General features: G+C 38.5%; 1 protein-coding gene across 1 annotated transcript in view; it reads right to left on the bottom strand.

The window, feature by feature from the left end:
- The window catches only part of LOC137430925 (disco-interacting protein 2 homolog C), a gene marked incomplete in the record, with an annotated part of 587,612 nt that overhangs the window by 77,694 nt on the left and 481,926 nt on the right, over positions 1-27,992 (bottom strand). The window contains 1 exon segment of the mRNA XM_078782629.1: positions 1,045-1,156. Within this exon segment, the coding sequence (XP_078638755.1) occupies positions 1,045-1,156 (112 nt within the window).

The following is a 27,992-nucleotide window of genomic DNA, read 5'->3' as shown; positions in this document are numbered from 1 at the left end:
CGTTAATTTAGCGATCGACCGGGATTCGAACCCAGGATCTTAGGATCCCAAGCCGGCACCGTAACCGCTAAGGCAACACCGGGATTCAAACTCAGGATCCTCGGATCCCAAGCCAGCACCGTAACCGCTAAGGCAACACCGGGATTCAAACTCAGGATCCTCGGATCCCAAGCCGGCACCCTAATCGCTAAGGCAACACCGGGATTCAAACTCAGGATCCTCGGATCCCAAGCCGGCACCCGAACCGCTAAGCCAACACCTCTAACACACACAAACTATTACACCAACCCACACTACACATCCAAAACTACCTCTAACACAGACATCTTCATACAATTATTATTATTGCCGCATTTGAAAAAATGTCAAAAGACGTCAGGATGACAATCCGTAAAAGGATTCTGGTGTTGTTTTGTGGTGTCATTCTCATTTTGTCATTCCTTCCTTGTCATTCCTTCATACTTTGTTTTGTTGTTTTTTCAAGACGCCATCGCTTCACATTTTAAATGTTTTTTCTTGTTTGTATTTAATTTTGTTTGGATTCCCTCTCTTAGTTTTGGGCTTCCGTTTCCCTTCCTGATTTGCTCTATTTGGTGGGATTCCTTTCTCGCTTGTTCTCTTTGGAGTTTTTGTTTAAATGCAGGTGGTCGATTTCTGTTAGCGGGGAGTGGCATTCTTCGGGTGCTCTCACCTGTTACTTTCTAGTAAAACAGGTAAAACAGACGGTGGTGATTTAATATAAAGGGGATGATCTTGTGTTGCTATCATTTTTGTGAGTGCTTGGTTTGTGTGAGTGGAACAGAGCGGTGGTGTGTGGGAGAATGCGTGATATTACAATGGGCAGCACTCTTCAAACAATGGGAGGAAGTACGAGACAAAAGAGGGTGGTTCCACAGATGAGAGAATGAGTGATGAAGAAATGGAGGTGAACACATCGAAATAGGGAAGATAGCCAGGTGTGGACAAATGCAGGGTAACCAGGTGTGCAAGTAAACGGTGTGAGAGGATACCTGGGTGTGGTTTGGTGCAAATACACGAACTAACCTGTATCAAGGATTTGAGGCCAGGGCTTCACCATATCTCCTGATAAGGACTCTTTGGACTTGAGAAGCTTCATGACATTGAGTGTTGTAAGTACACATACAGACTTGCTCACCTAGACGACAAAATAATGATGCTTAAACAGTCTCTGCAAATTCAAATGATACGTCATAAAACAAGAAGAACCAAAAAATTAACTCGACACCTGTCATCCACGACACCTGTCATCCACGTCACCCTCCACACGGTTACATCAGAACGAGCTCATGCGACACACGGATACGGATTGATTAACCCCAATAGGAGGCCATTAAAAAATGATGAAGTGCTATCTTTAAGCGGAGAAGCTGCTTCAAAATTTAGCCGTCTGTCCTGCCACCTGTCCATCCGTCACAAAATGAAGAAGAAGAACATTTCTTACCCACCGTGTTTAATTCTCAAGTGTTTTTCAGGGTAATTCTAGACGGTTCTAAACGGCAATTCTGAAGGGTAATTCTAAAGTGTGATTCTAAAGGGTTATAAAGGGTAATTCTAAAGTGTGATTCTAAAGGGTTATAAAGGGTAATTCTAAAGGGTAATTCTAAAGGGTAATTCTAAAGGGTAATTCTAAAGGATAATTCTAAAGGGTTCTATAGGGTAATTCTAAAGGGTAATTCTAAAGGGTAATTCTAAAGGGTAATTCTAAAGGATAATTCTAAAGGGTTCTATAGGGTAATTCTAAAGGGTGATTCTAAAGGGTGATTCTAAAGGGTGATTCTAAAGGGTAATTCTAAAGGGTAATTCTAAAGGGTGATTCCAAAGGGTGATTCTAAAGGGTAATTCTAAAGGGTAATTCTGAAGGGTAATTCTGAAGGGTAATTCTAAAGGGTAATTCTAAAGGGTAATTCTAAAGGGTGATTCTGAAGGGTAATTCTGAAGGGTAATTCTAAAGGGTAATTCTAAAGGGTGATTCTGAAGGGTAATTCTGAAGGGTAATTCTAAAGGGTAATTCTAAAGGGTGATTCTAAAGGGTGATTCTAAAGGGTGATTCTGAAGGGTAATTCTGAAGGGTAATTCTAAAGGGTAATTCTAAAGGGTGATTCTAAAGGGTAATTCTAAAGGGTAATTCTAAAGGGTGATTCTAAAGGGTGATTCTGAAGGGTAATTCTAAAGGGTAATTCTAAAGGGTGATTCCAAAGGGTGATTCTAAAGGGTGATTCTAAAGGGTAATTCTGAAGGGTAATTCTGAAGGGTAATTCTGAAGGGTAATTCTAAAGGGTAATTCTAAAGGGTAATTCTAAAGGGTAATTCTAAAGGGTGATTCCAAAGGGTGATTCTAAAGGGTGATTCTAAAGGGTAATTCTGAAGGGTAATTCTGAAGGGTAATTCTAAAGGGTAATTCTAAAGGGTAATTCTAAAGGGTGATTCTAAAGGGTGATTCTAAAGGGTGATTCTGAAGGGTAATTCTGAAGGGTAATTCTAAAGGGTAATTCTACAGGGTAATTCTAAAGGGTAATTCTGAAGGGTAATTCCAAAGGGTGATTCTAAAGGGTGATTCTAAAGGGTGATTCTGAAGGGTAATTCTGAAGGGTAATTCTAAAGGGTGATTCTAAAGGGTAATTCTGAAGGGTAATTCCAAAGGGTGATTCTAAAGGGTGATTCTAAAGGGTGATTCTGAAGGGTAATTCTGAAGGGTAATTCTGAAGGGTAATTCTAAAGGGTAATTCTGAAGGGTAATTCTGAAGGGTAATTCTAAAGGGTGATTCTAAAGGGTGATTCTAAAGGGTAATTCTAAAGGGTAATTCTAAAGTGTAATTCTGAAGGGTAATTCTGAAGGGTAATTCTGAAGGGTAATTCTAAAGGGTAATTCTGAAGGGTGATTCTGAAGGGTGATTCTGAAGGGTAATTCTAAAGGGTGATTCTAAAGGGTAATTCTGAAGGGTGATTCTGAAGGGTAATTCTAAAGGGTAATTCTGAAGGGTAATTCTAAAGGGTAATTCTGAAGGGTGATTCTGAAGGGTAATTCTAAAGGGTAATTCTAAAGGGTAATTCTGAAGGGTGATTCTGAAGGGTAATTCTGAAGGGTAATTCTGAAGGGTGATTCTGAAGGGTTATTCTGAAGGGTGATTCTGAAGGGTAATTCTGAAGGGTAATTCTAAAGGGTAATTCTGAAGGGTAATTCTGAAGGGTAATTCTAAAGGGTAATTCTAAAGGGTAATTCTGAAGGGTAATTCTGAAGGGTAATTCTGAAGGGTGATTCTGAAGGGTAATTCTGAAGGGTGATTCTAAAGGGTAATTCTGAAGGGTAATTCTGAAGGGTGATTCTGAAGGGTAATTCTGAAGGGTGATTCTAAAGGGTAATTCTGAAGGGTAATTCTGAAGGGTAATTCTGAAGGGTAATTCTGAAGGGTAATTCTGAAGGGTAATTCTGAAGGGTAATTCTAAAGGGTAATTCTAAAGGGTAATTCTAAAGGGTAATTCTGAAGGGTAATTCTGAAGGGTAATTCTGAAGGGTGATTCTGAAGGGTAATTCTGAAGGGTGATTCTAAAGGGTAATTCTGAAGGGTAATTCTGAAGGGTGATTCTGAAGGGTAATTCTGAAGGGTGATTCTAAAGGGTAATTCTGAAGGGTAATTCTGAAGGGTGATTCTGAAGGGTAATTCTGAAGGGTAATTCTGAAGGGTAATTCTGAAGGGTAATTCTGAAGGGTAATTCTAAAGGGTAATTCTAAAGGGTAATTCTAAAGGGTAATTCTGAAGGGTGATTCTGAAGGGTAATTCTGAAGGGTAATTCTAAAGGGTAATTCTAAAGGGTAATTCTAAAGGGTAATTCTAAAGGGTAATTCTGAAGGGTTATTCTGAAGGGTAATTCTGAAGGGTAATTCTAAAGGGTAATTCTAAAGGGTAATTCTAAAGGGTAATTCTGAAGGGTGATTCTGAAGGGTAATTCTGAAGGGTAATTCTAAAGGGTAATTCTAAAGGGTAATTCTAAAGGGTAATTCTAAAGGGTAATTCTGAAGGGTTATTCTGAAGGGTAATTCTGAAGGGTTATTCTGAAGGGTAATTCTGAAGGGTAATTCTGAAGGGTAATTCTAAAGGGTAATTCTAAAGGGTAATTCTGAAGGGTGATTCTAAAGTGTAATTCTGAAGGGTGATTCTGAAGGGTAATTCTGAAGGGTAATTCTAAAGGGTAATTCTGAAGGGTTATTCTGAAGGGTTATTCTGAAGGGTTATTCTGAAGGGTGATTCTGAAGGGTTATTCTGAAGGGTAATTCTGAAGGGTTATTCTGAAGGGTAATTCTGAAGGGTAATTCTGAAGGGTAATTCTGAAGGGTGATTCTGAAGGGTAATTCTGAAGGGTAATTCTGAAGGGTTATTCTAAAGGGTAATTCTACAGGGTAATTCTAAAGGGTAATTCTGAAGGGTAATTCCAAAGGGTGATTCTAAAGGGTGATTCTGAAGGGTAATTCTAAAGGGTAATTCTAAAGGGTAATTCTAAAGGGTGATTCTAAAGGGTGATTCTGAAGGGTAATTCTGAAGGGTAATTCTAAAGGGTAATTCTAAAGGGTAATTCTAAAGGGTGATTCTAAAGGGTGATTCTGAAGGGTAATTCTGAAGGGTAATTCTAAAGGGTAATTCTAAAGGGTAATTCTAAAGGGTGATTCTAAAGGGTGATTCTGAAGGGTAATTCTGAAGGGTAATTCTAAAGGGTAATTCTAAAGGGTAATTCTAAAGGGTAATTCTGAAGGGTAATTCTGAAGGGTGATTCTGAAGGGTGATTCTGAAGGGTAATTCTGAAGGGTTATTCTAAAGGGTAATTCTGAAGGGTGATTCTGAAGGGTAATTCTAAAGGGTAATTCTAAAGGGTGATTCTGAAGGGTAATTCTGAAGGGTAATTCTAAAGGGTAATTCTAAAGGGTAATTCTAAAGGGTAATTCTAAAGGGTAATTCTGAAGGGTGATTCTGAAGGGTAATTCTGAAGGGTAATTCTGAAGGGTAATTCTAAAGGGTAATTCTAAAGGGTAATTCTAAAGGGTAATTCTGAAGGGTGATTCTGAAGGGTAATTCTGAAGGGTAATTCTAAAGGGTAATTCTAAAGGGTAATTCTAAAGGGTAATTCTGAAGGGTGATTCTAAAGTGTAATTCTGAAGGGTGATTCTGAAGGGTAATTCTGAAGGGTAATTCTAAAGGGTAATTCTGAAGGGTTATTCTGAAGGGTAATTCTGAAGGGTTATTCTGAAGGGTAATTCTGAAGGGTAATTCTGAAGGGTAATTCTGAAGGGTAATTCTGAAGGGTAATTCTGAAGGGTGATTCTGAAGGGTAATTCTGAAGGGTAATTCTGAAGGGTTATTCTAAAGGGTAATTCTACAGGGTAATTCTAAAGGGTAATTCTGAAGGGTAATTCCAAAGGGTGATTCTAAAGGGTGATTCTGAAGGGTAATTCTAAAGGGTAATTCTAAAGGGTAATTCTAAAGGGTGATTCTAAAGGGTGATTCTGAAGGGTAATTCTGAAGGGTAATTCTAAAGGGTAATTCTAAAGGGTAATTCTAAAGGGTGATTCTAAAGGGTGATTCTGAAGGGTAATTCTGAAGGGTAATTCTAAAGGGTAATTCTAAAGGGTAATTCTAAAGGGTGATTCTAAAGGGTGATTCTGAAGGGTAATTCTGAAGGGTAATTCTAAAGGGTAATTCTGAAGGGTGATTCCAAAGGGTGATTCTAAAGGGTGATTCTAAAGGGTGATTCTGAAGGGTAATTCTGAAGGGTAATTCTAAAGGGTAATTCTAAAGGGTGATTCTAAAGGGTGATTCTAAAGGGTGATTCTGAAGGGTAATTCTGAAGGGTAATTCTGAAGGGTAATTCTGAAGGGTAATTCTAAAGGGTAATTCTACAGGGTAATTCTAAAGGGTAATTCTGAAGGGTAATTCCAAAGGGTGATTCTAAAGGGTGATTCTAAAGGGTGATTCTGAAGGGTAATTCTGAAGGGTAATTCTAAAGGGTAATTCTGAAGGGTAATTCTGAAGGGTAATTCTAAAGGGTGATTCTAAAGGGTGATTCTAAAGGGTAATTCTAAAGGGTAATTCTAAAGTGTAATTCTGAAGGGTGATTCTGAAGGGTAATTCTGAAGGGTAATTCTAAAGGGTAATTCTGAAGGGTAATTCTAAAGGGTAATTCTGAAGGGTGATTCTGAAGGGTAATTCTGAAGGGTAATTCTAAAGGGTAATTCTAAAGGGTAATTCTAAAGGGTGATTCTGAAGGGTAATTCTGAAGGGTAATTCTAAAGGGTAATTCTAAAGGGTAATTCTAAAGGGTAATTCTAAAGGGTAATTCTGAAGGGTGATTCTGAAGGGTAATTCTGAAGGGTAATTCTGAAGGGTAATTCTAAAGGGTAATTCTAAAGGGTAATTCTAAAGGGTAATTCTGAAGGGTGATTCTGAAGGGTAATTCTGAAGGGTAATTCTAAAGGGTAATTCTAAAGGGTAATTCTAAAGGGTAATTCTGAAGGGTGATTCTGAAGGGTAATTCTGAAGGGTAATTCTAAAGGGTAATTCTGAAGGGTAATTCTAAAGGGTAATTCTGAAGGGTGATTCTGAAGGGTAATTCTGAAGGGTAATTCTAAAGGGTAATTCTAAAGGGTAATTCTGAAGGGTGATTCTGAAGGGTAATTCTGAAGGGTAATTCTAAAGGGTAATTCTAAAGGGTAATTCTGAAGGGTAATTCTGAAGGGTAATTCTGAAGGGTAATTCTAAAGGGTAATTCTAAAGGGTAATTCTAAAGGGTAATTCTAAAGGGTAATTCTAAAGGGTAATTCTGAAGGGTGATTCTGAAGGGTGATTCTGAAGGGTAATTCTAAAGGGTAATTCTAAAGGGTAATTCTGAAGGGTAATTCTAAAGGGTAATTCTAAAGGGTAATTCTGAAGGGTAATTCTAAAGGGTAATTCTAAAGGGTAATTCTAAAGGGTAATTCTAAAGGGTAATTCTTAAGGGTAATTCTAAAGGGTAATTCTGAAGGGTGATTCTGAAGGGTAATTCTGAAGGGTAATTCTAAAGGGTAATTCTAAAGGGTAATTCTAAAGGGTAATTCTGAAGGGTAATTCTGAAGGGTAATTCTGAAGGGTAATTCTGAAGGGTAATTCTAAAGGGTAATTCTAAAGGGTAATTCTGAAGGGTGATTCTGAAGGGTAATTCTGAAGGGTAATTCTGAAGGGTAATTCTAAAGGGTAATTCTGAAGGGTAATTCTGAAGGGTAATTCTGAAGGGTAATTCTGAAGGGTAATTCTGAAGGGTAATTCTAAAGGGTAATTCTAAAGGGTAATTCTGAAGGGTAATTCTAAAGGGTAATTCTAAAGGGTAATTCTGAAGGGTGATTCTGAAGGGTAATTCTGAAGGGTAATTCTAAAGGGTAATTCTAAAGGGTAATTCTAAAGGGTAATTCTGAAGGGTAATTCTAAAGGGTAATTCTAAAGGGTAATTCTAAAGGGTGATTCTGAAGGGTAATTCTGAAGGGTAATTCTGAAGGGTAATTCTAAAGGGTAATTCTGAAGGGTAATTCTAAAGGGTAATTCTAAAGGGTGATTCTGAAGGGTAATTCTGAAGGGTAATTCTGAAGGGTAATTCTGAAGGGTAATTCTGAAGGGTTATTCTGAAGGGTAATTCTAAAGGGTAATTCTAAAGGGTAATTCTGAAGGGTAATTCTGAAGGGTAATTCTGAAGGGTTATTCTGAAGGGTAATTCTGAAGGGTTATTCTGAAGGGTAATTCTAAAGGGTAATTCTAAAGGGTAATTCTGAAGGGTAATTCTGAAGGGTAATTCTGAAGGGTTATTCTGAAGGGTTATTCTGAAGGGTAATTCTAAAGGGTAATTCTGAAGGGTAATTCTGAAGGGTAATTCTAAAGGGTAATTCTAAAGGGTGATTCTGAAGGGTAATTCTAAAGGGTAATTCTAAAGGGTAATTCTGAAGGGTAATTCTAAAGGGTAATTCTAAAGTGTAATTCTGAAGGGTAATTCTGAAGGGTAATTCTGAAGGGTAATTCTAAAGGGTAATTCTGAAGGGTAATTCTAAAGGGTAATTCTAAAGGGTGATTCTGAAGGGTAATTCTAAAGGGTAATTCTAAAGGGTAATTCTGAAGGGTAATTCTGAAGGGTAATTCTAAAGGGTAATTCTAAAGGGTAATTCTAAAGGGTGATTCTGAAGGGTAATTCTAAAGGGTAATTCTGAAGGGTAATTCTGAAGGGTAATTCTGAAGGGTAATTCTGAAGGGTAATTCTAAAGGGTAATTCTAAAGGGTAATTCTGAAGGGTAATTCTAAAGGGTAATTCTAAAGGGTAATTCTGAAGGGTGATTCTGAAGGGTAATTCTGAAGGGTAATTCTGAAGGGTAATTCTGAAGGGTAATTCTAAAGGGTAATTCTAAAGGGTAATTCTGAAGGGTGATTCTGAAGGGTAATTCTGAAGGGTAATTCTAAAGGGTAATTCTAAAGGGTAATTCTAAAGGGTAATTCTAAAGGGTAATTCTAAAGGGTAATTCTAAAGGGTAATTCTGAAGGGTAATTCTGAAGGGTAATTCTAAAGGGTAATTCTAAAGGGTAATTCTAAAGGGTAATTCTAAAGGGTAATTCTAAAGGGTAATTCTGAAGGGTGATTCTGAAGGGTAATTCTGAAGGGTAATTCTAAAGGGTAATTCTAAAGGGTAATTCTAAAGGGTGATTCTAAAGGGTAATTCTGAAGGGTAATTCTAAAGGGTAATTCTAAAGGGTAATTCTAAAGGGTAATTCTAAAGGGTAATTCTAAAGGGTAATTCTAAAGGGTAATTCTAAAGGGTAATTCTGAAGGGTAATTCTGAAGGGTAATTCTAAAGGGTAATTCTAAAGGGTAATTCTAAAGGGTAATTCTAAAGGGTAATTCTAAAGGGTAATTCTGAAGGGTGATTCTGAAGGGTAATTCTGAAGGGTAATTCTAAAGGGTAATTCTAAAGGGTAATTCTGAAGGGTGATTCTGAAGGGTGATTCTGAAGGGTAATTCTAAAGGGTAATTCTGAAGGGTAATTCTGAAGGGTAATTCTAAAGGGTAATTCTGAAGGGTAATTCTAAAGGGTAATTCTAAAGGGTAATTCTGAAGGGTAATTCTGAAGGGTTATTCTGAAGGGTAATTCTAAAGGGTAATTCTGAAGGGTAATTCTGAAGGGTAATTCTAAAGGGTAATTCTAAAGGGTAATTCTGAAGGGTAATTCTGAAGGGTAATTCTGAAGGGTAATTCTAAAGGGTAATTCTGAAGGGTTATTCTGAAGGGTAATTCTAAAGGGTAATTCTGAAGGGTGATTCTGAAGGGTGATTCTGAAGGGTAATTCTGAAGGGTAATTCTGAAGGGTAATTCTGAAGGGTAATTCTGAAGGGTGATTCTGAAGGGTAATTCTGAAGGGTGATTCTGAAGGGTAATTCTGAAGGGTAATTCTGAAGGGTAATTCTGAAGGGTAATTCTGAAGGGTAATTCTGAAGGGTAATTCTGAAGGGTAATTCTAAAGGGTGATTCTGAAGGGTAATTCTGAAGGGTAATTCTAAAGGGTAATTCTAAAGGGTAATTCTGAAGGGTGATTCTGAAGGGTGATTCTGAAGGGTAATTCTGAAGGGTGATTCTGAAGGGTAATTCTAAAGGGTAATTCTAAAGGGTAATTCTGAAGGGTGATTCTGAAGGGTAATTCTGAAGGGTGATTCTGAAGGGTAATTCTGAAGGGTAATTCTGAAGGGTAATTCTAAAGGGTAATTCTGAAGGGTAATTCTGAAGGGTAATTCTGAAGGGTAATTCTGAAGGGTGATTCTGAAGGGTAATTCTGAAGGGTAATTCTGAAGGGTAATTCTGAAGGGTAATTCTGAAGGGTAATTCTGAAGGGTAATTCTAAAGGGTGATTCTGAAGGGTAATTCTGAAGGGTAATTCTAAAGGGTAATTCTAAAGGGTAATTCTGAAGGGTGATTCTGAAGGGTGATTCTGAAGGGTAATTCTGAAGGGTGATTCTGAAGGGTAATTCTAAAGGGTAATTCTAAAGGGTAATTCTGAAGGGTGATTCTGAAGGGTAATTCTGAAGGGTGATTCTGAAGGGTAATTCTGAAGGGTAATTCTGAAGGGTAATTCTAAAGGGTAATTCTGAAGGGTAATTCTGAAGGGTAATTCTGAAGGGTAATTCTGAAGGGTAATTCTGAAGGGTAATTCTGAAGGGTTATTCTGAAGGGTAATTCTGAAGGGTAATTCTGAAGGGTGATTCTGAAGGGTAATTCTGAAGGGTAATTCTAAAGGGTAATTCTGAAGGGTAATTCTGAAGGGTGATTCTGAAGGGTGATTCTGAAGGGTAATTCTGAAGGGTGATTCTGAAGGGTAATTCTAAAGGGTAATTCTGAAGGGTAATTCTGAAGGGTAATTCTGAAGGGTAATTCTGAAGGGTAATTCTGAAGGGTAATTCTAAAGGGTGATTCTGAAGGGTAATTCTGAAGGGTAATTCTAAAGGGTAATTCTAAAGGGTAATTCTGAAGGGTGATTCTGAAGGGTGATTCTGAAGGGTAATTCTGAAGGGTGATTCTGAAGGGTAATTCTAAAGGGTAATTCTAAAGGGTAATTCTGAAGGGTGATTCTGAAGGGTAATTCTGAAGGGTGATTCTGAAGGGTAATTCTGAAGGGTAATTCTGAAGGGTAATTCTAAAGGGTAATTCTGAAGGGTAATTCTGAAGGGTAATTCTGAAGGGTAATTCTGAAGGGTGATTCTGAAGGGTAATTCTGAAGGGTAATTCTGAAGGGTGATTCTGAAGGGTAATTCTGAAGGGTAATTCTAAAGGGTAATTCTGAAGGGTAATTCTGAAGGGTGATTCTGAAGGGTAATTCTGAAGGGTGATTCTGAAGGGTGATTCTGAAGGGTGATTCTGAAGGGTAATTCTGAAGGGTAATTCTGAAGGGTTATTCTGAAGGGTGATTCTGAAGGGTAATTCTGAAGGGTAATTCTGAAGGGTAATTCTAAAGGGTAATTCTGAAGGGTAATTCTGAAGGGTTATTCTGAAGGGTAATTCTGAAGGGTTATTCTGAAGGGTGATTCTGAAGGGTAATTCTGAAGGGTAATTCTGAAGGGTAATTCTGAAGGGTAATTCTGAAGGGTGATTCTGAAGGGTAATTCTGAAGGGTAATTCTGAAGGGTGATTCTGAAGGGTAATTCTGAAGGGTAATTCTAAAGGGTAATTCTGAAGGGTAATTCTGAAGGGTAATTCTGAAGGGTGATTCTGAAGGGTGATTCTGAAGGGTAATTCTGAAGGGTAATTCTAAAGGGTAATTCTGAAGGGTAATTCTGAAGGGTGATTCTGAAGGGTAATTCTGAAGGGTAATTCTGAAGGGTGATTCTGAAGGGTAATTCTGAAGGGTAATTCTGAAGGGTAATTCTGAAGGGTGATTCTGAAGGGTAATTCTGAAGGGTAATTCTAAAGGGTAATTCTGAAGGATAATTCTGAAGGGTGATTCTAAAGGGTAATTCTGAAGGGTAATTCTAAAGGGTAATTCTGAAGGGTAATTCTGAAGGGTGATTCTGAAGGGTAATTCTGAAGGGTGATTCTGAAGGGTGATTCTGAAGGGTAATTCTGAAGGGTGATTCTGAAGGGTAATTCTAAAGGGTAATTCTGAAGGGTAATTCTGAAGGGTAATTCTAAAGGGTAATTCTGAAGGGTAATTCTGAAGGGTAATTCTAAAGGGTGATTCTGAAGGGTAATTCTGAAGGGTTATTCTGAAGGGTAATTCTGAAGAGTAATTCTAAAGGGTAATTCTGAAGGGTGATTCTGAAGGGTAATTCTGAAGGGTAATTCTGAAGGGTAATTCTAAAGGGTAATTCTGAAGGGTAATTCTAAAGGGTAATTCTGAAGGGTAATTCTGAAGGGTGATTCTAAAGGGTAATTCTAAAGGGTAATTCTGAAGGGTGATTCTGAAGGGTGATTCTAAAGGGTAATTCTGAAGGGTAATTCTAAAGGGTAATTCTGAAGGGTGATTCTGAAGGGTGATTCTAAAGGGTAATTCTAAAGGGTAATTCTGAAGGGTGATTCTGAAGGGTAATTCTGAAGGGTAATTCTAAAGGGTAATTCTGAAGGGTGATTCTGAAGGGTAATTCTAAAGGGTAATTCTGAAGGGTGATTCTGAAGGGTAATTCTGAAGGGTAATTCTGAAGGGTAATTCTAAAGGGTAATTCTGAAGGGTAATTCTAAAGGGTAATTCTGAAGGGTAATTCTGAAGGGTGATTCTGAAGGGTTATTCTGAAGGGTAATTCTGAAGGGTGATTCTGAAGGGTTATTCTGAAGGGTAATTCTGAAGGGTGATTCTGAAGGGTAATTCTGAAGGGTAATTCTGAAGGGTAATTCTGAAGGGTGATTCTGAAGGGTGATTCTGAAGGGTAATTCTGAAGGGTGATTCTGAAGGGTAATTCTGAAGGGTGATTCTGAAGGGTAATTCTGAAGGGTAATTCTGAAGGGTGATTCTGAAGGGTGATTCTGAAGGGTAATTCTGAAGGGTGATTCTGAAGGGTAATTCTGAAGGGTGATTCTGAAGGGTAATTCTGAAGGGTTATTCTGAAGGGTAATTCTGAAGGGTAATTCTGAAGGGTTATTCTGAAGGGTTATTCTGAAGGGTAATTCTGAAGGGTAATTCTGAAGGGTTATTCTGAAGGGTAATTCTGAAGGGTTATTCTGAAGGGTTATTCTGAAGGGTAATTCTGAAGGGTAATTCTGAAGGGTAATTCTGAAGGGTAATTCTGAAGGGTAATTCTGAAGGGTGATTCTGAAGGGTGATTCTGAAGGGTAATTCTGAAGGGTGATTCTGAAGGGTAATTCTGAAGGGTTATTCTGAAGGGTAATTCTGAAGGGTAATTCTGAAGGGTTATTCTGAAGGGTTATTCTGAAGGGTAATTCTGAAGGGTAATTCTGAAGGGTTATTCTGAAGGGTAATTCTGAAGGGTTATTCTGAAGGGTAATTCTGAAGGGTTATTCTGAAGGGTAATTCTGAAGGGTAATTCTGAAGGGTTATTCTGAAGGGTAATTCTGAAGGGTAATTCTGAAGGGTAATTCTGAAGGGTTATTCTGAAGGGTAATTCTGAAGGGTTATTCTGAAGGGTAATTCTGAAGGGTAATTCTGAAGGGTTATTCTGAAGGGTAATTCTGAAGGGTAATTCTGAAGGGTTATTCTGAAGGGTTATTCTGAAGGGTAATTCTGAAGGGTAATTCTGAAGGGTAATTCTGAAGGGTTATTCTGAAGGGTAATTCTGAAGGGTTATTCTGAAGGGTAATTCTGAAGGGTAATTCTGAAGGGTTATTCTGAAGGGTAATTCTGAAGGGTAATTCTGAAGGGTTATTCTGAAGGGTAATTCTGAAGGGTTATTCTGAAGGGTAATTCTGAAGGGTAATTCTGAAGGGTTATTCTGAAGGGTAATTCTGAAGGGTAATTCTGAAGGGTTATTCTGAAGGGTAATTCTGAAGGGTTATTCTGAAGGGTAATTCTGAAGGGTTATTCTGAAGGGTAATTCTGAAGGGTAATTCTGAAGGGTAATTCTGAAGGGTGATTCTGAAGGGTAATTCTGAAGGGTAATTCTGAAGGGTTATTCTGAAGGGTAATTCTGAAGGGTGATTCTGAAGGGTAATTCTGAAGGGTTATTCTGAAGGGTTATTCTGAAGGGTAATTCTGAAGGGTTATTCTGAAGGGTAATTCTGAAGGGTGATTCTGAAGGGTAATTCTGAAGGGTGATTCTGAAGGGTAATTCTGAAGGGTTATTCTGAAGGGTTATTCTGAAGGGTAATTCTGAAGGGTAATTCTGAAGGGTGATTCTGAAGGGTGATTCTGAAGGGTAATTCTGAAGGGTTATTCTGAAGGGTAATTCTGAAGGGTAATTCTGAAGGGTTATTCTGAAGGGTAATTCTGAAGGGTTATTCTGAAGGGTAATTCTGAAGGGTAATTCTGAAGGGTGATTCTGAAGGGTAATTCTGAAGGGTTATTCTGAAGGGTTATTCTGAAGGGTTATTCTGAAGGGTTATTCTGAAGGGTAATTCTGAAGGGTAATTCTGAAGGGTGATTCTGAAGGGTAATTCTGAAGGGTTATTCTGAAGGGTTATTCTAAAGGGTAATTCTGAAGGGTAATTCTGAAGGGTAATTCTGAAGGGTAATTCTGAAGGGTTATTCTGAAGGGTAATTCTGAAGGGTAATTCTGAAGGGTAATTCTGAAGGGTAATTCTAAAGGGTAATTCTGAAGGGTAATTCTGAAGGGTAATTCTGAAGGGTTATTCTGAAGGGTAATTCTGAAGGGTTATTCTGAAGGGTTATTCTGAAGGGTTATTCTGAAGGGTAATTCTGAAGGGTTATTCTGAAGGGTAATTCTGAAGGGTAATTCTGAAGGGTTATTCTGAAGGGTAATTCTGAAGGGTAATTCTGAAGGGTAATTCTGAAGGGTTATTCTGAAGGGTAATTCTGAAGGGTTATTCTGAAGGGTAATTCTGAAGGGTAATTCTGAAGGGTAATTCTGAAGGGTAATTCTGAAGGGTTATTCTGAAGGGTAATTCTGAAGGGTAATTCTGAAGGGTAATTCTGAAGGGTAATTCTAAAGGGTAATTCTGAAGGGTAATTCTGAAGGGTAATTCTGAAGGGTTATTCTGAAGGGTAATTCTGAAGGGTTATTCTGAAGGGTTATTCTGAAGGGTTATTCTGAAGGGTAATTCTGAAGGGTGATTCTGAAGGGTGATTCTGAAGGGTAATTCTGAAGGGTAATTCTGAAGGGTTATTCTGAAGGGTAATTCTGAAGGGTAATTCTGAAGGGTAATTCTGAAGGGTAATTCTGAAGGGTGATTCTGAAGGGTTATTCTGAAGGGTAATTCTGAAGGGTAATTCTGAAGGGTGATTCTGAAGGGTAATTCTGAAGGGTAATTCTGAAGGGTGATTCTGAAGGGTAATTCTGAAGGGTGATTCTGAAGGGTTATTCTGAAGGGTAATTCTGAAGGGTAATTCTGAAGGGTAATTCTAAAGGGTAATTCTGAAGGGTGATTCTGAAGGGTAATTCTAAAGGGTAATTCTGAAGGGTGATTCTGAAGAGTAATTCTGAAGGGTAATTCTGAAGGGTAATTCTAAAGGGTAATTCTGAAGGGTAATTCTAAAGGGTAATTCTGAAGGGTAATTCTGAAGGGTGATTCTGAAGGGTTATTCTGAAGGGTAATTCTGAAGGGTGATTCTGAAGGGTAATTCTGAAGGGTTATTCTGAAGGGTAATTCTGAAGGGTGATTCTGAAGGGTAATTCTGAAGGGTTATTCTGAAGGGTAATTCTGAAGGGTTATTCTGAAGGGTTATTCTGAAGGGTAATTCTGAAGGGTTATTCTGAAGGGTAATTCTGAAGGGTTATTCTGAAGGGTTATTCTGAAGGGTAATTCTGAAGGGTTATTCTGAAGGGTAATTCTGAAGGGTAATTCTGAAGGGTTATTCTGAAGGGTTATTCTGAAGGGTAATTCTGAAGGGTAATTCTGAAGGGTAATTCTGAAGGGTTATTCTGAAGGGTAATTCTGAAGGGTTATTCTGAAGGGTAATTCTGAAGGGTAATTCTGAAGGGTGATTCTGAAGGGTAATTCTAAAGGGTAATTCTGAAGGGTGATTCTGAAGGGTAATTCTGAAGGGTAATTCTGAAGGGTAATTCTAAAGGGTAATTCTGAAGGGTAATTCTAAAGGGTAATTCTGAAGGGTAATTCTGAAGGGTGATTCTGAAGGGTTATTCTGAAGGGTAATTCTGAAGGGTGATTCTGAAGGGTTATTCTGAAGGGTTATTCTGAAGGGTAATTCTGAAGGGTAATTCTGAAGGGTGATTCTGAAGGGTAATTCTGAAGGGTTATTCTGAAGGGTAATTCTGAAGGGTTATTCTGAAGGGTTATTCTGAAGGGTAATTCTGAAGGGTAATTCTGAAGGGTAATTCTGAAGGGTAATTCTGAAGGGTTATTCTGAAGGGTAATTCTGAAGGGTTATTCTGAAGGGTAATTCTGAAGGGTTATTCTGAAGGGTAATTCTGAAGGGTAATTCTGAAGGGTGATTCTGAAGGGTAATTCTGAAGGGTTATTCTGAAGGGTGATTCTGAAGGGTAATTCTGAAGGGTTATTCTGAAGGGTAATTCTGAAGGGTAATTCTGAAGGGTAATTCTGAAGGGTAATTCTGAAGGGTGATTCTGAAGGGTGATTCTGAAGGGTAATTCTGAAGGGTTATTCTGAAGGGTAATTCTGAAGGGTAATTCTGAAGGGTTATTCTGAAGGGTAATTCTGAAGGGTTATTCTGAAGGGTAATTCTGAAGGGTGATTCTGAAGGGTGATTCTGAAGGGTGATTCTCAAGGGTAATTCTGAAGGGTAATTCTAAAGGGTAATTCTAAAGGGTAATTCTGAAGGGTGATTCTGAAGGGTTATTCTGAAGGGTGATTCTGAAGGGTAATTCTGAAGGGTTATTCTGAAGGGTAATTCTGAAGGGTTATTCTGAAGGGTAATTCTGAAGGGTGATTCTGAAGGGTGATTCTGAAGGGTGATTCTCAAGGGTAATTCTGAAGGGTAATTCTAAAGGGTAATTCTAAAGGGTAATTCTGAAGGGTTATTCTGAAGGGTTATTCTGAAGGGTGATTCTGAAGGGTAATTCTGAAGGGTTATTCTGAAGGGTGATTCTGAAGGGTGATTCTGAAGGGTAATTCTGAAGGGTAATTCTGAAGGGTTATTCTGAAGGGTTATTCTGAAGGGTAATTCTGAAGGGTAATTCTGAAGGGTAATTCTGAAGGGTTATTCTGAAGGGTAATTCTGAAGGGTTATTCTGAAGGGTAATTCTGAAGGGTAATTCTGAAGGGTGATTCTGAAGGGTAATTCTAAAGGGTAATTCTGAAGGGTGATTCTGAAGGGTAATTCTGAAGGGTAATTCTGAAGGGTAATTCTAAAGGGTAATTCTGAAGGGTAATTCTAAAGGGTAATTCTGAAGGGTAATTCTGAAGGGTGATTCTGAAGGGTTATTCTGAAGGGTAATTCTGAAGGGTGATTCTGAAGGGTTATTCTGAAGGGTTATTCTGAAGGGTAATTCTGAAGGGTAATTCTGAAGGGTGATTCTGAAGGGTAATTCTGAAGGGTTATTCTGAAGGGTAATTCTGAAGGGTTATTCTGAAGGGTTATTCTGAAGGGTAATTCTGAAGGGTAATTCTGAAGGGTAATTCTGAAGGGTAATTCTGAAGGGTTATTCTGAAGGGTAATTCTGAAGGGTTATTCTGAAGGGTAATTCTGAAGGGTTATTCTGAAGGGTAATTCTGAAGGGTAATTCTGAAGGGTGATTCTGAAGGGTAATTCTGAAGGGTTATTCTGAAGGGTGATTCTGAAGGGTAATTCTGAAGGGTTATTCTGAAGGGTAATTCTGAAGGGTAATTCTGAAGGGTAATTCTGAAGGGTAATTCTGAAGGGTGATTCTGAAGGGTGATTCTGAAGGGTAATTCTGAAGGGTTATTCTGAAGGGTAATTCTGAAGGGTAATTCTGAAGGGTTATTCTGAAGGGTAATTCTGAAGGGTTATTCTGAAGGGTAATTCTGAAGGGTAATTCTGAAGGGTGATTCTGAAGGGTAATTCTGAAGGGTTATTCTGAAGGGTTATTCTGAAGGGTTATTCTGAAGGGTTATTCTGAAGGGTAATTCTGAAGGGTAATTCTGAAGGGTGATTCTGAAGGGTAATTCTGAAGGGTTATTCTGAAGGGTTATTCTAAAGGGTAATTCTGAAGGGTAATTCTGAAGGGTAATTCTGAAGGGTAATTCTGAAGGGTTATTCTGAAGGGTAATTCTGAAGGGTTATTCTGAAGGGTAATTCTGAAGGGTAATTCTGAAGGGTAATTCTGAAGGGTAATTCTGAAGGGTTATTCTGAAGGGTAATTCTGAAGGGTAATTCTGAAGGGTTATTCTGAAGGGTAATTCTGAAGGGTAATTCTGAAGGGTTATTCTGAAGGGTAATTCTGAAGGGTAATTCTGAAGGGTAATTCTGAAGGGTAATTCTGAAGGGTTATTCTGAAGGGTGATTCTAAAGGGTAATTCTGAAGGGTAATTCTGAAGGGTAATTCTGAAGGGTTATTCTGAAGGGTAATTCTGAAGGGTAATTCTGAAGGGTTATTCTGAAGGGTAATTCTAAAGGGTGATTCTGAAGGGTTATTCTGAAGGGTAATTCTGAAGGGTTATTCTGAAGGGTGATTCTGAAGGGTGATTCTGAAGGGTTATTCTGAAGGGTAATTCTGAAGGGTAATTCTGAAGGGTAATTCTGAAGGGTTATTCTGAAGGGTAATTCTGAAGGGTTATTCTGAAGGGTGATTCTGAAGGGTAATTCTGAAGGGTGATTCTGAAGGGTTATTCTGAAGGGTAATTCTGAAGGGTAATTCTAAAGGGTAATTCTGAAGGGTAATTCTAAAGGGTAATTCTGAAGGGTAATTCTGAAGGGTGATTCTGAAGGGTTATTCTGAAGGGTAATTCTGAAGGGTGATTCTGAAGGGTTATTCTGAAGGGTTATTCTGAAGGGTAATTCTGAAGGGTAATTCTGAAGGGTGATTCTGAAGGGTAATTCTGAAGGGTTATTCTGAAGGGTAATTCTGAAGGGTTATTCTGAAGGGTTATTCTGAAGGGTAATTCTGAAGGGTAATTCTGAAGGGTAATTCTGAAGGGTAATTCTGAAGGGTTATTCTGAAGGGTTATTCTGAAGGGTAATTCTGAAGGGTGATTCTGAAGGGTAATTCTGAAGGGTTATTCTGAAGGGTAATTCTGAAGGGTAATTCTGAAGGGTAATTCTGAAGGGTAATTCTGAAGGGTAATTCTGAAGGGTAATTCTGAAGGGTAATTCTGAAGGGTAATTCTGAAGGGTTATTCTAAAGGGTAATTCTGAAGGGTAATTCTGAAGGGTAATTCTGAAGGGTTATTCTGAAGGGTAATTCTGAAGGGTTATTCTGAAGGGTAATTCTGAAGGGTAATTCTGAAGGGTAATTCTGAAGGGTGATTCTGAAGGGTTATTCTGAAGGGTAATTCTGAAGGGTTATTCTGAAGGGTAATTCTGAAGGGTAATTCTGAAGGGTTATTCTGAAGGGTAATTCTGAAGGGTTATTCTGAAGGGTAATTCTGAAGGGTAATTCTGAAGGGTGATTCTGAAGGGTAATTCTGAAGGGTTATTCTGAAGGGTTATTCTGAAGGGTTATTCTGAAGGGTTATTCTGAAGGGTAATTCTGAAGGGTAATTCTGAAGGGTGATTCTGAAGGGTAATTCTGAAGGGTTATTCTGAAGGGTTATTCTAAAGGGTAATTCTGAAGGGTAATTCTGAAGGGTAATTCTGAAGGGTAATTCTGAAGGGTTATTCTGAAGGGTAATTCTGAAGGGTTATTCTGAAGGGTAATTCTGAAGGGTAATTCTGAAGGGTAATTCTGAAGGGTAATTCTGAAGGGTTATTCTGAAGGGTAATTCTGAAGGGTAATTCTGAAGGGTTATTCTGAAGGGTAATTCTGAAGGGTAATTCTGAAGGGTTATTCTGAAGGGTAATTCTGAAGGGTAATTCTGAAGGGTAATTCTGAAGGGTAATTCTGAAGGGTGATTCTAAAGGGTAATTCTGAAGGGTAATTCTGAAGGGTAATTCTGAAGGGTTATTCTGAAGGGTAATTCTGAAGGGTAATTCTGAAGGGTTATTCTGAAGGGTAATTCTAAAGGGTGATTCTGAAGGGTTATTCTGAAGGGTAATTCTGAAGGGTTATTCTGAAGGGTGATTCTGAAGGGTGATTCTGAAGGGTTATTCTGAAGGGTAATTCTGAAGGGTAATTCTGAAGGGTAATTCTGAAGGGTTATTCTGAAGGGTAATTCTGAAGGGTTATTCTGAAGGGTGATTCTGAAGGGTAATTCTGAAGGGTAATTCTGAAGGGTAATTCTGAAGGGTGATTCTGAAGGGTTATTCTGAAGGGTGATTCTGAAGGGTGATTCTGAAGGGTAATTCTGAAGGGTAATTCTGAAGGGTAATTCTGAAGGGTAATTCTGAAGGGTAATTCTGAAGGGTAATTCTGAAGGGTAATTCTGAAGGGTAATTCTGAAGGGTAATTCTGAAGGGTAATTCTGAAGGGTGATTCTGAAGGGTAATTCTGAAGGGTAATTCTGAAGGGTAATTCTGAAGGGTAATTCTGAAGGGTAATTCTGAAGGGTGATTCTGAAGGGTAATTCTGAAGGGTAATTCTGAAGGGTTATTCTGAAGGGTAATTCTGAAGGGTTATTCTGAAGGGTAATTCTAAAGGGTAATTCTGAAGGGTAATTCTGAAGGGTAATTCTGAAGGGTAATTCTGAAGGGTAATTCTGAAGGGTTATTCTGAAGGGTGATTCTGAAGGGTAATTCTGAAGGGTTATTCTGAAGGGTAATTCTGAAGGGTAATTCTGAAGGGTAATTCTGAAGGGTAATTCTGAAGGGTTATTCTGAAGGGTAATTCTGAAGGGTAATTCTGAAGGGTGATTCTGAAGGGTAATTCTGAAGGGTAATTCTGAAGGGTTATTCTGAAGGGTGATTCTGAAGGGTGATTCTGAAGGGTAATTCTGAAGGGTAATTCTGAAGGGTAATTCTGAAGGGTAATTCTGAAGGGTTATTCTGAAGGGTGATTCTGAAGGGTAATTCTGAAGGGTTATTCTGAAGGGTAATTCTGAAGGGTAATTCTGAAGGGTAATTCTGAAGGGTAATTCTGAAGGGTTATTCTGAAGGGTAATTCTAAAGGGTAATTCTGAAGGGTTATTCTGAAGGGTAATTCTGAAGGGTAATTCTGAAGGGTAATTCTGAAGGGTAATTCTGAAGGGTTATTCTGAAGGGTAATTCTGAAGGGTAATTCTGAAGGGTTATTCTGAAGGGTTATTCTGAAGGGTTATTCTGAAGGGTTATTCTGAAGGGTTATTCTGAAGGGTAATTCTGAAGGGTAATTCTGAAGGGTTATTCTGAAGGGTTATTCTGAAGGGTAATTCTGAAGGGTTATTCTGAAGGGTAATTCTGAAGGGTAATTCTGAAGGGTAATTCTGAAGGGTAATTCTGAAGGGTAATTCTGAAGGGTGATTCTGAAGGGTGATTCTGAAGGGTAATTCTGAAGGGTTATTCTGAAGGGTTATTCTGAAGGGTTATTCTGAAGGGTAATTCTGAAGGGTAATTCTGAAGGGTGATTCTAAAGGGTAATTCTGAAGGGTGATTCTGAAGGGTAATTCTGAAGGGTAATTCTGAAGGGTGATTCTAAAGGGTAATTCTGAAGGGTAATTCTGAAGGGTAATTCTGAAGGGTTATTCTGAAGGGTGATTCTGAAGGGTGATTCTGAAGGGTAATTCTGAAGGGTAATTCTGAAGGGTTATTCTGAAGGGTGATTCTGAAGGGTGATTCTGAAGGGTAATTCTGAAGGGTAATTCTGAAGGGTAATTCTGAAGGGTGATTCTGAAGGGTGATTCTGAAGGGTAATTCTGAAGGGTAATTCTGAAGGGTAATTCTGAAGGGTAATTCTGAAGGGTGATTCTGAAGGGTTATTCTGAAGGGTAATTCTGAAGGGTAATTCTGAAGGGTAATTCTGAAGGGTTATTCTGAAGGGTGATTCTGAAGGGTAATTCTGAAGGGTTATTCTGAAGGGTGATTCTGAAGGGTTATTCTGAAGGGTTATTCTGAAGGGTAATTCTGAAGGGTAATTCTGAAGGGTGATTCTAAAGGGTAATTCTGAAGGGTAATTCTGAAGGGTAATTCTGAAGGGTTATTCTGAAGGGTGATTCTGAAGGGTGATTCTGAAGGGTAATTCTGAAGGGTAATTCTGAAGGGTTATTCTGAAGGGTGATTCTGAAGGGTGATTCTGAAGGGTAATTCTGAAGGGTAATTCTGAAGGGTAATTCTGAAGGGTGATTCTGAAGGGTGATTCTGAAGGGTAATTCTGAAGGGTAATTCTGAAGGGTAATTCTGAAGGGTAATTCTGAAGGGTGATTCTGAAGGGTTATTCTGAAGGGTAATTCTGAAGGGTAATTCTGAAGGGTAATTCTGAAGGGTTATTCTGAAGGGTGATTCTGAAGGGTAATTCTGAAGGGTTATTCTGAAGGGTGATTCTGAAGGGTTATTCTGAAGGGTTATTCTGAAGGGTAATTCTGAAGGGTAATTCTGAAGGGTAATTCTGAAGGGTAATTCTGAAGGGTAATTCTGAAGGGTTATTCTGAAGGGTAATTCTGAAGGGTTATTCTGAAGGGTTATTCTAAAGGGTAATTCTGAAGGGTTATTCTGAAGGGTAATTCTGAAGGGTTATTCTGAAGGGTAATTCTGAAGGGTTATTCTGAAGGGTTATTCTAAAGGGTAATTCTGAAGGGTTATTCTGAAGGGTAATTCTAAAGGGTGATTCTGAAGGGTAATTCTGAAGGGTGATTCTGAAGGGTTATTCTGAAGGGTAATTCTGAAGGGTTATTCTGAAGGGTTATTCTAAAGGGTAATTCTGAAGGGTTATTCTGAAGGGTAATTCTGAAGGGTTATTCTGAAGGGTAATTCTGAAGGGTTATTCTGAAGGGTAATTCTGAAGGGTTATTCTGAAGGGTAATTCTGAAGGGTTATTCTGAAGGGTTATTCTGAAGGGTAATTCTGAAGGGTAATTCTGAAGGGTAATTCTGAAGGGTTATTCTGAAGGGTTATTCTGAAGGGTAATTCTGAAGGGTAATTCTGAAGGGTTATTCTGAAGGGTTATTCTGAAGGGTAATTCTGAAGGGTAATTCTGAAGGGTAATTCTGAAGGGTTATTCTGAAGGGTAATTCTGAAGGGTTATTCTGAAGGGTTATTCTGAAGGGTTATTCTGAAGGGTAATTCTGAAGGGTAATTCTGAAGGGTTATTCTGAAGGGTAATTCTGAAGGGTTATTCTGAAGGGTTATTCTGAAGGGTAATTCTGAAGGGTAATTCTGAAGGGTTATTCTGAAGGGTGATTCTGAAGGGTAATTCTGAAGGGTAATTCTGAAGGGTTATTCTGAAGGGTAATTCTGAAGGGTTATTCTGAAGGGTTATTCTGAAGGGTAATTCTGAAGGGTAATTCTGAAGGGTTATTCTGAAGGGTAATTCTGAAGGGTAATTCTGAAGGGTAATTCTGAAGGGTTATTCTGAAGGGTTATTCTGAAGGGTTATTCTGAAGGGTGATTCTGAAGGGTAATTCTGAAGGGTAATTCTGAAGGGTTATTCTGAAGGGTTATTCTGAAGGGTTATTCTGAAGGGTAATTCTGAAGGGTAATTCTGAAGGGTAATTCTGAAGGGTTATTCTGAAGGGTAATTCTGAAGGGTAATTCTGAAGGGTTATTCTGAAGGGTAATTCTGAAGGGTTATTCTGAAGGGTAATTCTGAAGGGTGATTCTAAAGGGTAATTCTGAAGGGTAATTCTGAAGGGTTATTCTGAAGGGTTATTCTGAAGGGTTATTCTGAAGGGTAATTCTGAAGGGTAATTCTGAAGGGTAATTCTGAAGGGTTATTCTGAAGGGTTATTCTGAAGGGTTATTCTGAAGGGTGATTCTGAAGGGTAATTCTGAAGGGTAATTCTGAAGGGTTATTCTGAAGGGTTATTCTGAAGGGTTATTCTGAAGGGTAATTCTGAAGGGTAATTCTGAAGGGTAATTCTGAAGGGTTATTCTGAAGGGTAATTCTGAAGGGTAATTCTGAAGGGTTATTCTGAAGGGTGATTCTGAAGGGTTATTCTGAAGGGTTATTCTGAAGGGTAATTCTGAAGGGTAATTCTGAAGGGTTATTCTGAAGGGTTATTCTGAAGGGTAATTCTGAAGGGTAATTCTGAAGGGTTATTCTGAAGGGTAATTCTGAAGGGTTATTCTGAAGGGTTATTCTGAAGGGTAATTCTGAAGGGTTATTCTGAAGGGTGATTCTGAAGGGTAATTCTGAAGGGTAATTCTGAAGGGTTATTCTGAAGGGTTATTCTGAAGGGTAATTCTGAAGGGTGATTCTAAAGGGTAATTCTGAAGGGTAATTCTGAAGGGTTATTCTGAAGGGTTATTCTGAAGGGTTATTCTAAAGGGTAATTCTGAAGGGTTATTCTGAAGGGTAATTCTGAAGGGTTATTCTAAAGGGTAATTCTGAAGGGTAATTCTGAAGGGTTATTCTGAAGGGTTATTCTGAAGGGTTATTCTAAAGGGTAATTCTGAAGGGTTATTCTGAAGGGTAATTCTGAAGGGTTATTCTGAAGGGTGATTCTGAAGGGTAATTCTGAAGGGTAATTCTGAAGGGTTATTCTGAAGGGTAATTCTGAAGGGTAATTCTGAAGGGTAATTCTGAAGGGTTATTCTGAAGGGTAATTCTGAAGGGTAATTCTAAAGGGTTATTCTGAAGGGTAATTCTGAAGGGTAATTCTGAAGGGTAATTCTGAAGGGTTATTCTGAAGGGTTATTCTGAAGGGTAATTCTGAAGGGTTATTCTGAAGGGTAATTCTGAAGGGTGATTCTAAAGGGTAATTCTGAAGGGTAATTCTGAAGGGTTATTCTGAAGGGTTATTCTGAAGGGTGATTCTGAAGGGTAATTCTGAAGGGTTATTCTGAAGGGTTATTCTGAAGGGTGATTCTGAAGGGTGATTCTGAAGGGTAATTCTGAAGGGTTATTCTGAAGGGTTATTCTGAAGGGTAATTCTGAAGGGTAATTCTAAAGGGTAATTCTGAAGGGTTATTCTGAAGGGTTATTCTGAAGGGTTATTCTGAAGGGTAATTCTGAAGGGTAATTCTGAAGGGTTATTCTGAAGGGTAATTCTGAAGGGTAATTCTGAAGGGTTATTCTGAAGGGTTATTCTGAAGGGTAATTCTGAAGGGTAATTCTGAAGGGTTATTCTGAAGGGTAATTCTGAAGGGTTATTCTGAAGGGTTATTCTGAAGGGTAATTCTGAAGGGTTATTCTGAAGGGTGATTCTGAAGGGTAATTCTGAAGGGTAATTCTGAAGGGTTATTCTGAAGGGTTATTCTGAAGGGTAATTCTGAAGGGTGATTCTAAAGGGTAATTCTGAAGGGTAATTCTGAAGGGTGATTCTAAAGGGTAATTCTGAAGGGTAATTCTGAAGGGTTATTCTGAAGGGTAATTCTGAAGGGTAATTCTGAAGGGTAATTCTGAAGGGTAATTCTGAAGGGTAATTCTGAAGGGTAATTCTGAAGGGTTATTCTGAAGGGTAATTCTGAAGGGTGATTCTAAAGGGTAATTCTGAAGGGTAATTCTGAAGGGTTATTCTGAAGGGTAATTCTAAAGGGTAATTCTGAAGGGTGATTCTGAAGGGTAATTCTGAAGGGTAATTCTGAAGGGTAATTCTGAAGGGTGATTCTGAAGGGTGATTCTGAAGGGTGATTCTGAAGGGTTATTCTGAAGGGTTATTCTGAAGGGTAATTCTGAAGGGTAATTCTGAAGGGTTATTCTGAAGGGTTATTCTGAAGGGTAATTCTGAAGGGTAATTCTGAAGGGTTATTCTGAAGGGTAATTCTGAAGGGTTATTCTGAAGGGTTATTCTGAAGGGTAATTCTGAAGGGTAATTCTGAAGGGTAATTCTGAAGGGTTATTCTGAAGGGTAATTCTGAAGGGTAATTCTGAAGGGTTATTCTGAAGGGTTATTCTGAAGGGTAATTCTGAAGGGTAATTCTGAAGGGTTATTCTGAAGGGTAATTCTGAAGGGTTATTCTGAAGGGTTATTCTGAAGGGTAATTCTGAAGGGTAATTCTGAAGGGTAATTCTGAAGGGTTATTCTGAAGGGTAATTCTGAAGGGTAATTCTGAAGGGTTATTCTGAAGGGTTATTCTGAAGGGTAATTCTGAAGGGTAATTCTGAAGGGTTATTCTGAAGGGTAATTCTGAAGGGTTATTCTGAAGGGTTATTCTGAAGGGTAATTCTGAAGGGTAATTCTGAAGGGTTATTCTGAAGGGTTATTCTGAAGGGTTATTCTGAAGGGTAATTCTGAAGGGTGATTCTAAAGGGTAATTCTGAAGGGTAATTCTGAAGGGTTATTCTGAAGGGTAATTCTGAAGGGTGATTCTAAAGGGTAATTCTGAAGGGTAATTCTGAAGGGTTATTCTGAAGGGTAATTCTGAAGGGTAATTCTGAAGGGTAATTCTGAAGGGTTATTCTGAAGGGTAATTCTGAAGGGTAATTCTGAAGGGTTATTCTGAAGGGTAATTCTGAAGGGTGATTCTAAAGGGTAATTCTGAAGGGTAATTCTGAAGGGTAATTCTGAAGGGTAATTCTGAAGGGTAATTCTGAAGGGTAATTCTGAAGGGTAATTCTGAAGGGTAATTCTGAAGGGTAATTCTGAAGGGTGATTCTGAAGGGTAATTCTAAAGGGTAATTCTGAAGGGTAATTCTGAAGGGTAATTCTGAAGGGTAATTCTGAAGGGTAATTCTGAAGGGTTATTCTGAAGGGTTATTCTGAAGGGTAATTCTGAAGGGTAATTCTGAAGGGTAATTCTGAAGGGTTATTCTGAAGGGTAATTCTGAAGGGTTATTCTGAAGGGTAATTCTGAAGGGTTATTCTGAAGGGTGATTCTGAAGGGTAATTCTGAAGGGTTATTCTGAAGGGTAATTCTGAAGGGTAATTCTAAAGGGTAATTCTAAAGGGTAATTCTAAAGGGTAATTCTGAAGGGTAATTCTAAAGGGTAATTCTGAAGGGTAATTCTGAAGGGTTATTCTGAAGGGTAATTCTGAAGGGTAATTCTGAAGGGTAATTCTAAAGGGTGATTCTGAAGGGTAATTCTGAAGGGTAATTCTGAAGGGTAATTCTGAAGGGTAATTCTGAAGGGTAATTCTGAAGGGTTATTCTGAAGGGTAATTCTGAAGGGTAATTCTGAAGGGTAATTCTAAAGGGTGATTCTGAAGGGTAATTCTGAAGGGTAATTCTGAAGGGTTATTCTGAAGGGTAATTCTGAAGGGTGATTCTGAAGGGTAATTCTGAAGGGTTATTCTGAAGGGTAATTCTGAAGGGTTATTCTGAAGGGTGATTCTGAAGGGTAATTCTGAAGGGTTATTCTGAAGGGTAATTCTGAAGGGTTATTCTGAAGGGTGATTCTGAAGGGTGATTCTGAAGGGTTATTCTGAAGGGTAATTCTGAAGGGTTATTCTGAAGGGTAATTCTGAAGGGTTATTCTGAAGGGTGATTCTGAAGGGTAATTCTAAAGGGTAATTCTGAAGGGTTATTCTGAAGGGTAATTCTGAAGGGTTATTCTGAAGGGTGATTCTGAAGGGTAATTCTGAAGGGTAATTCTAAAGGGTAATTCTGAAGGGTAATTCTAAAGGGTAATTCTGAAGGGTAATTCTAAAGGGTAATTCTGAAGGGTAATTCTAAAGGGTAATTCTGAAGGGTTATTCTGAAGGGTAATTCTGAAGGGTTATTCTGAAGGGTGATTCTGAAGGGTAATTCTGAAGGGTTATTCTGAAGGGTAATTCTGAAGGGTTATTCTGAAGGGTGATTCTGAAGGGTGATTCTGAAGGGTTATTCTGAAGGGTGATTCTAAAGGGTGATTCTAAAGGGTAATTCTGAAGGGTAATTCTGAAGGGTGATTCTGAAGGGTGATTCTAAAGGGTTATTCTGAAGGGTGATTCTGAAGGGTGATTCTGAAGGGTTATTCTGAAGGGTGATTCTAAAGGGTGATTCTAAAGGGTAATTCTGAAGGGTAATTCTGAAGGGTGATTCTGAAGGGTGATTCTAAAGGGTTATTCTGAAGGGTGATTCTAAAGGGTTATTCTGAAGGGTAATTCTAAAGGGTGATTCTGAAGGGTGATTCTGAAGGGTAATTCTGAAGGGTTATTCTGAAGGGTAATTCTAAAGGGTGATTCTGAAGGGTAATTCTGAAGGGTAATTCTGAAGGGTAATTCTAAAGGGTGATTCTGAAGGGTGATTCTGAAGGGTAATTCTGAAGGGTTATTCTGAAGGGTAATTCTGAAGGGTAATTCTGAAGGGTAATTCTAAAGGGTAATTCTAAAGGGTGATT

The sequence above is a fragment of the Myxine glutinosa genome, chromosome 7, assembly GCF_964187855.1.
Source record: "Myxine glutinosa chromosome 7, kmMyxGlut1.1, whole genome shotgun sequence".
In the NCBI taxonomy this organism is placed as follows: domain Eukaryota; kingdom Metazoa; phylum Chordata; class Myxini; order Myxiniformes; family Myxinidae; genus Myxine; species Myxine glutinosa.
Note: the sequence above shows the minus strand (reverse complement) of the source record. Positions and strands in the feature narration are given on the sequence as shown.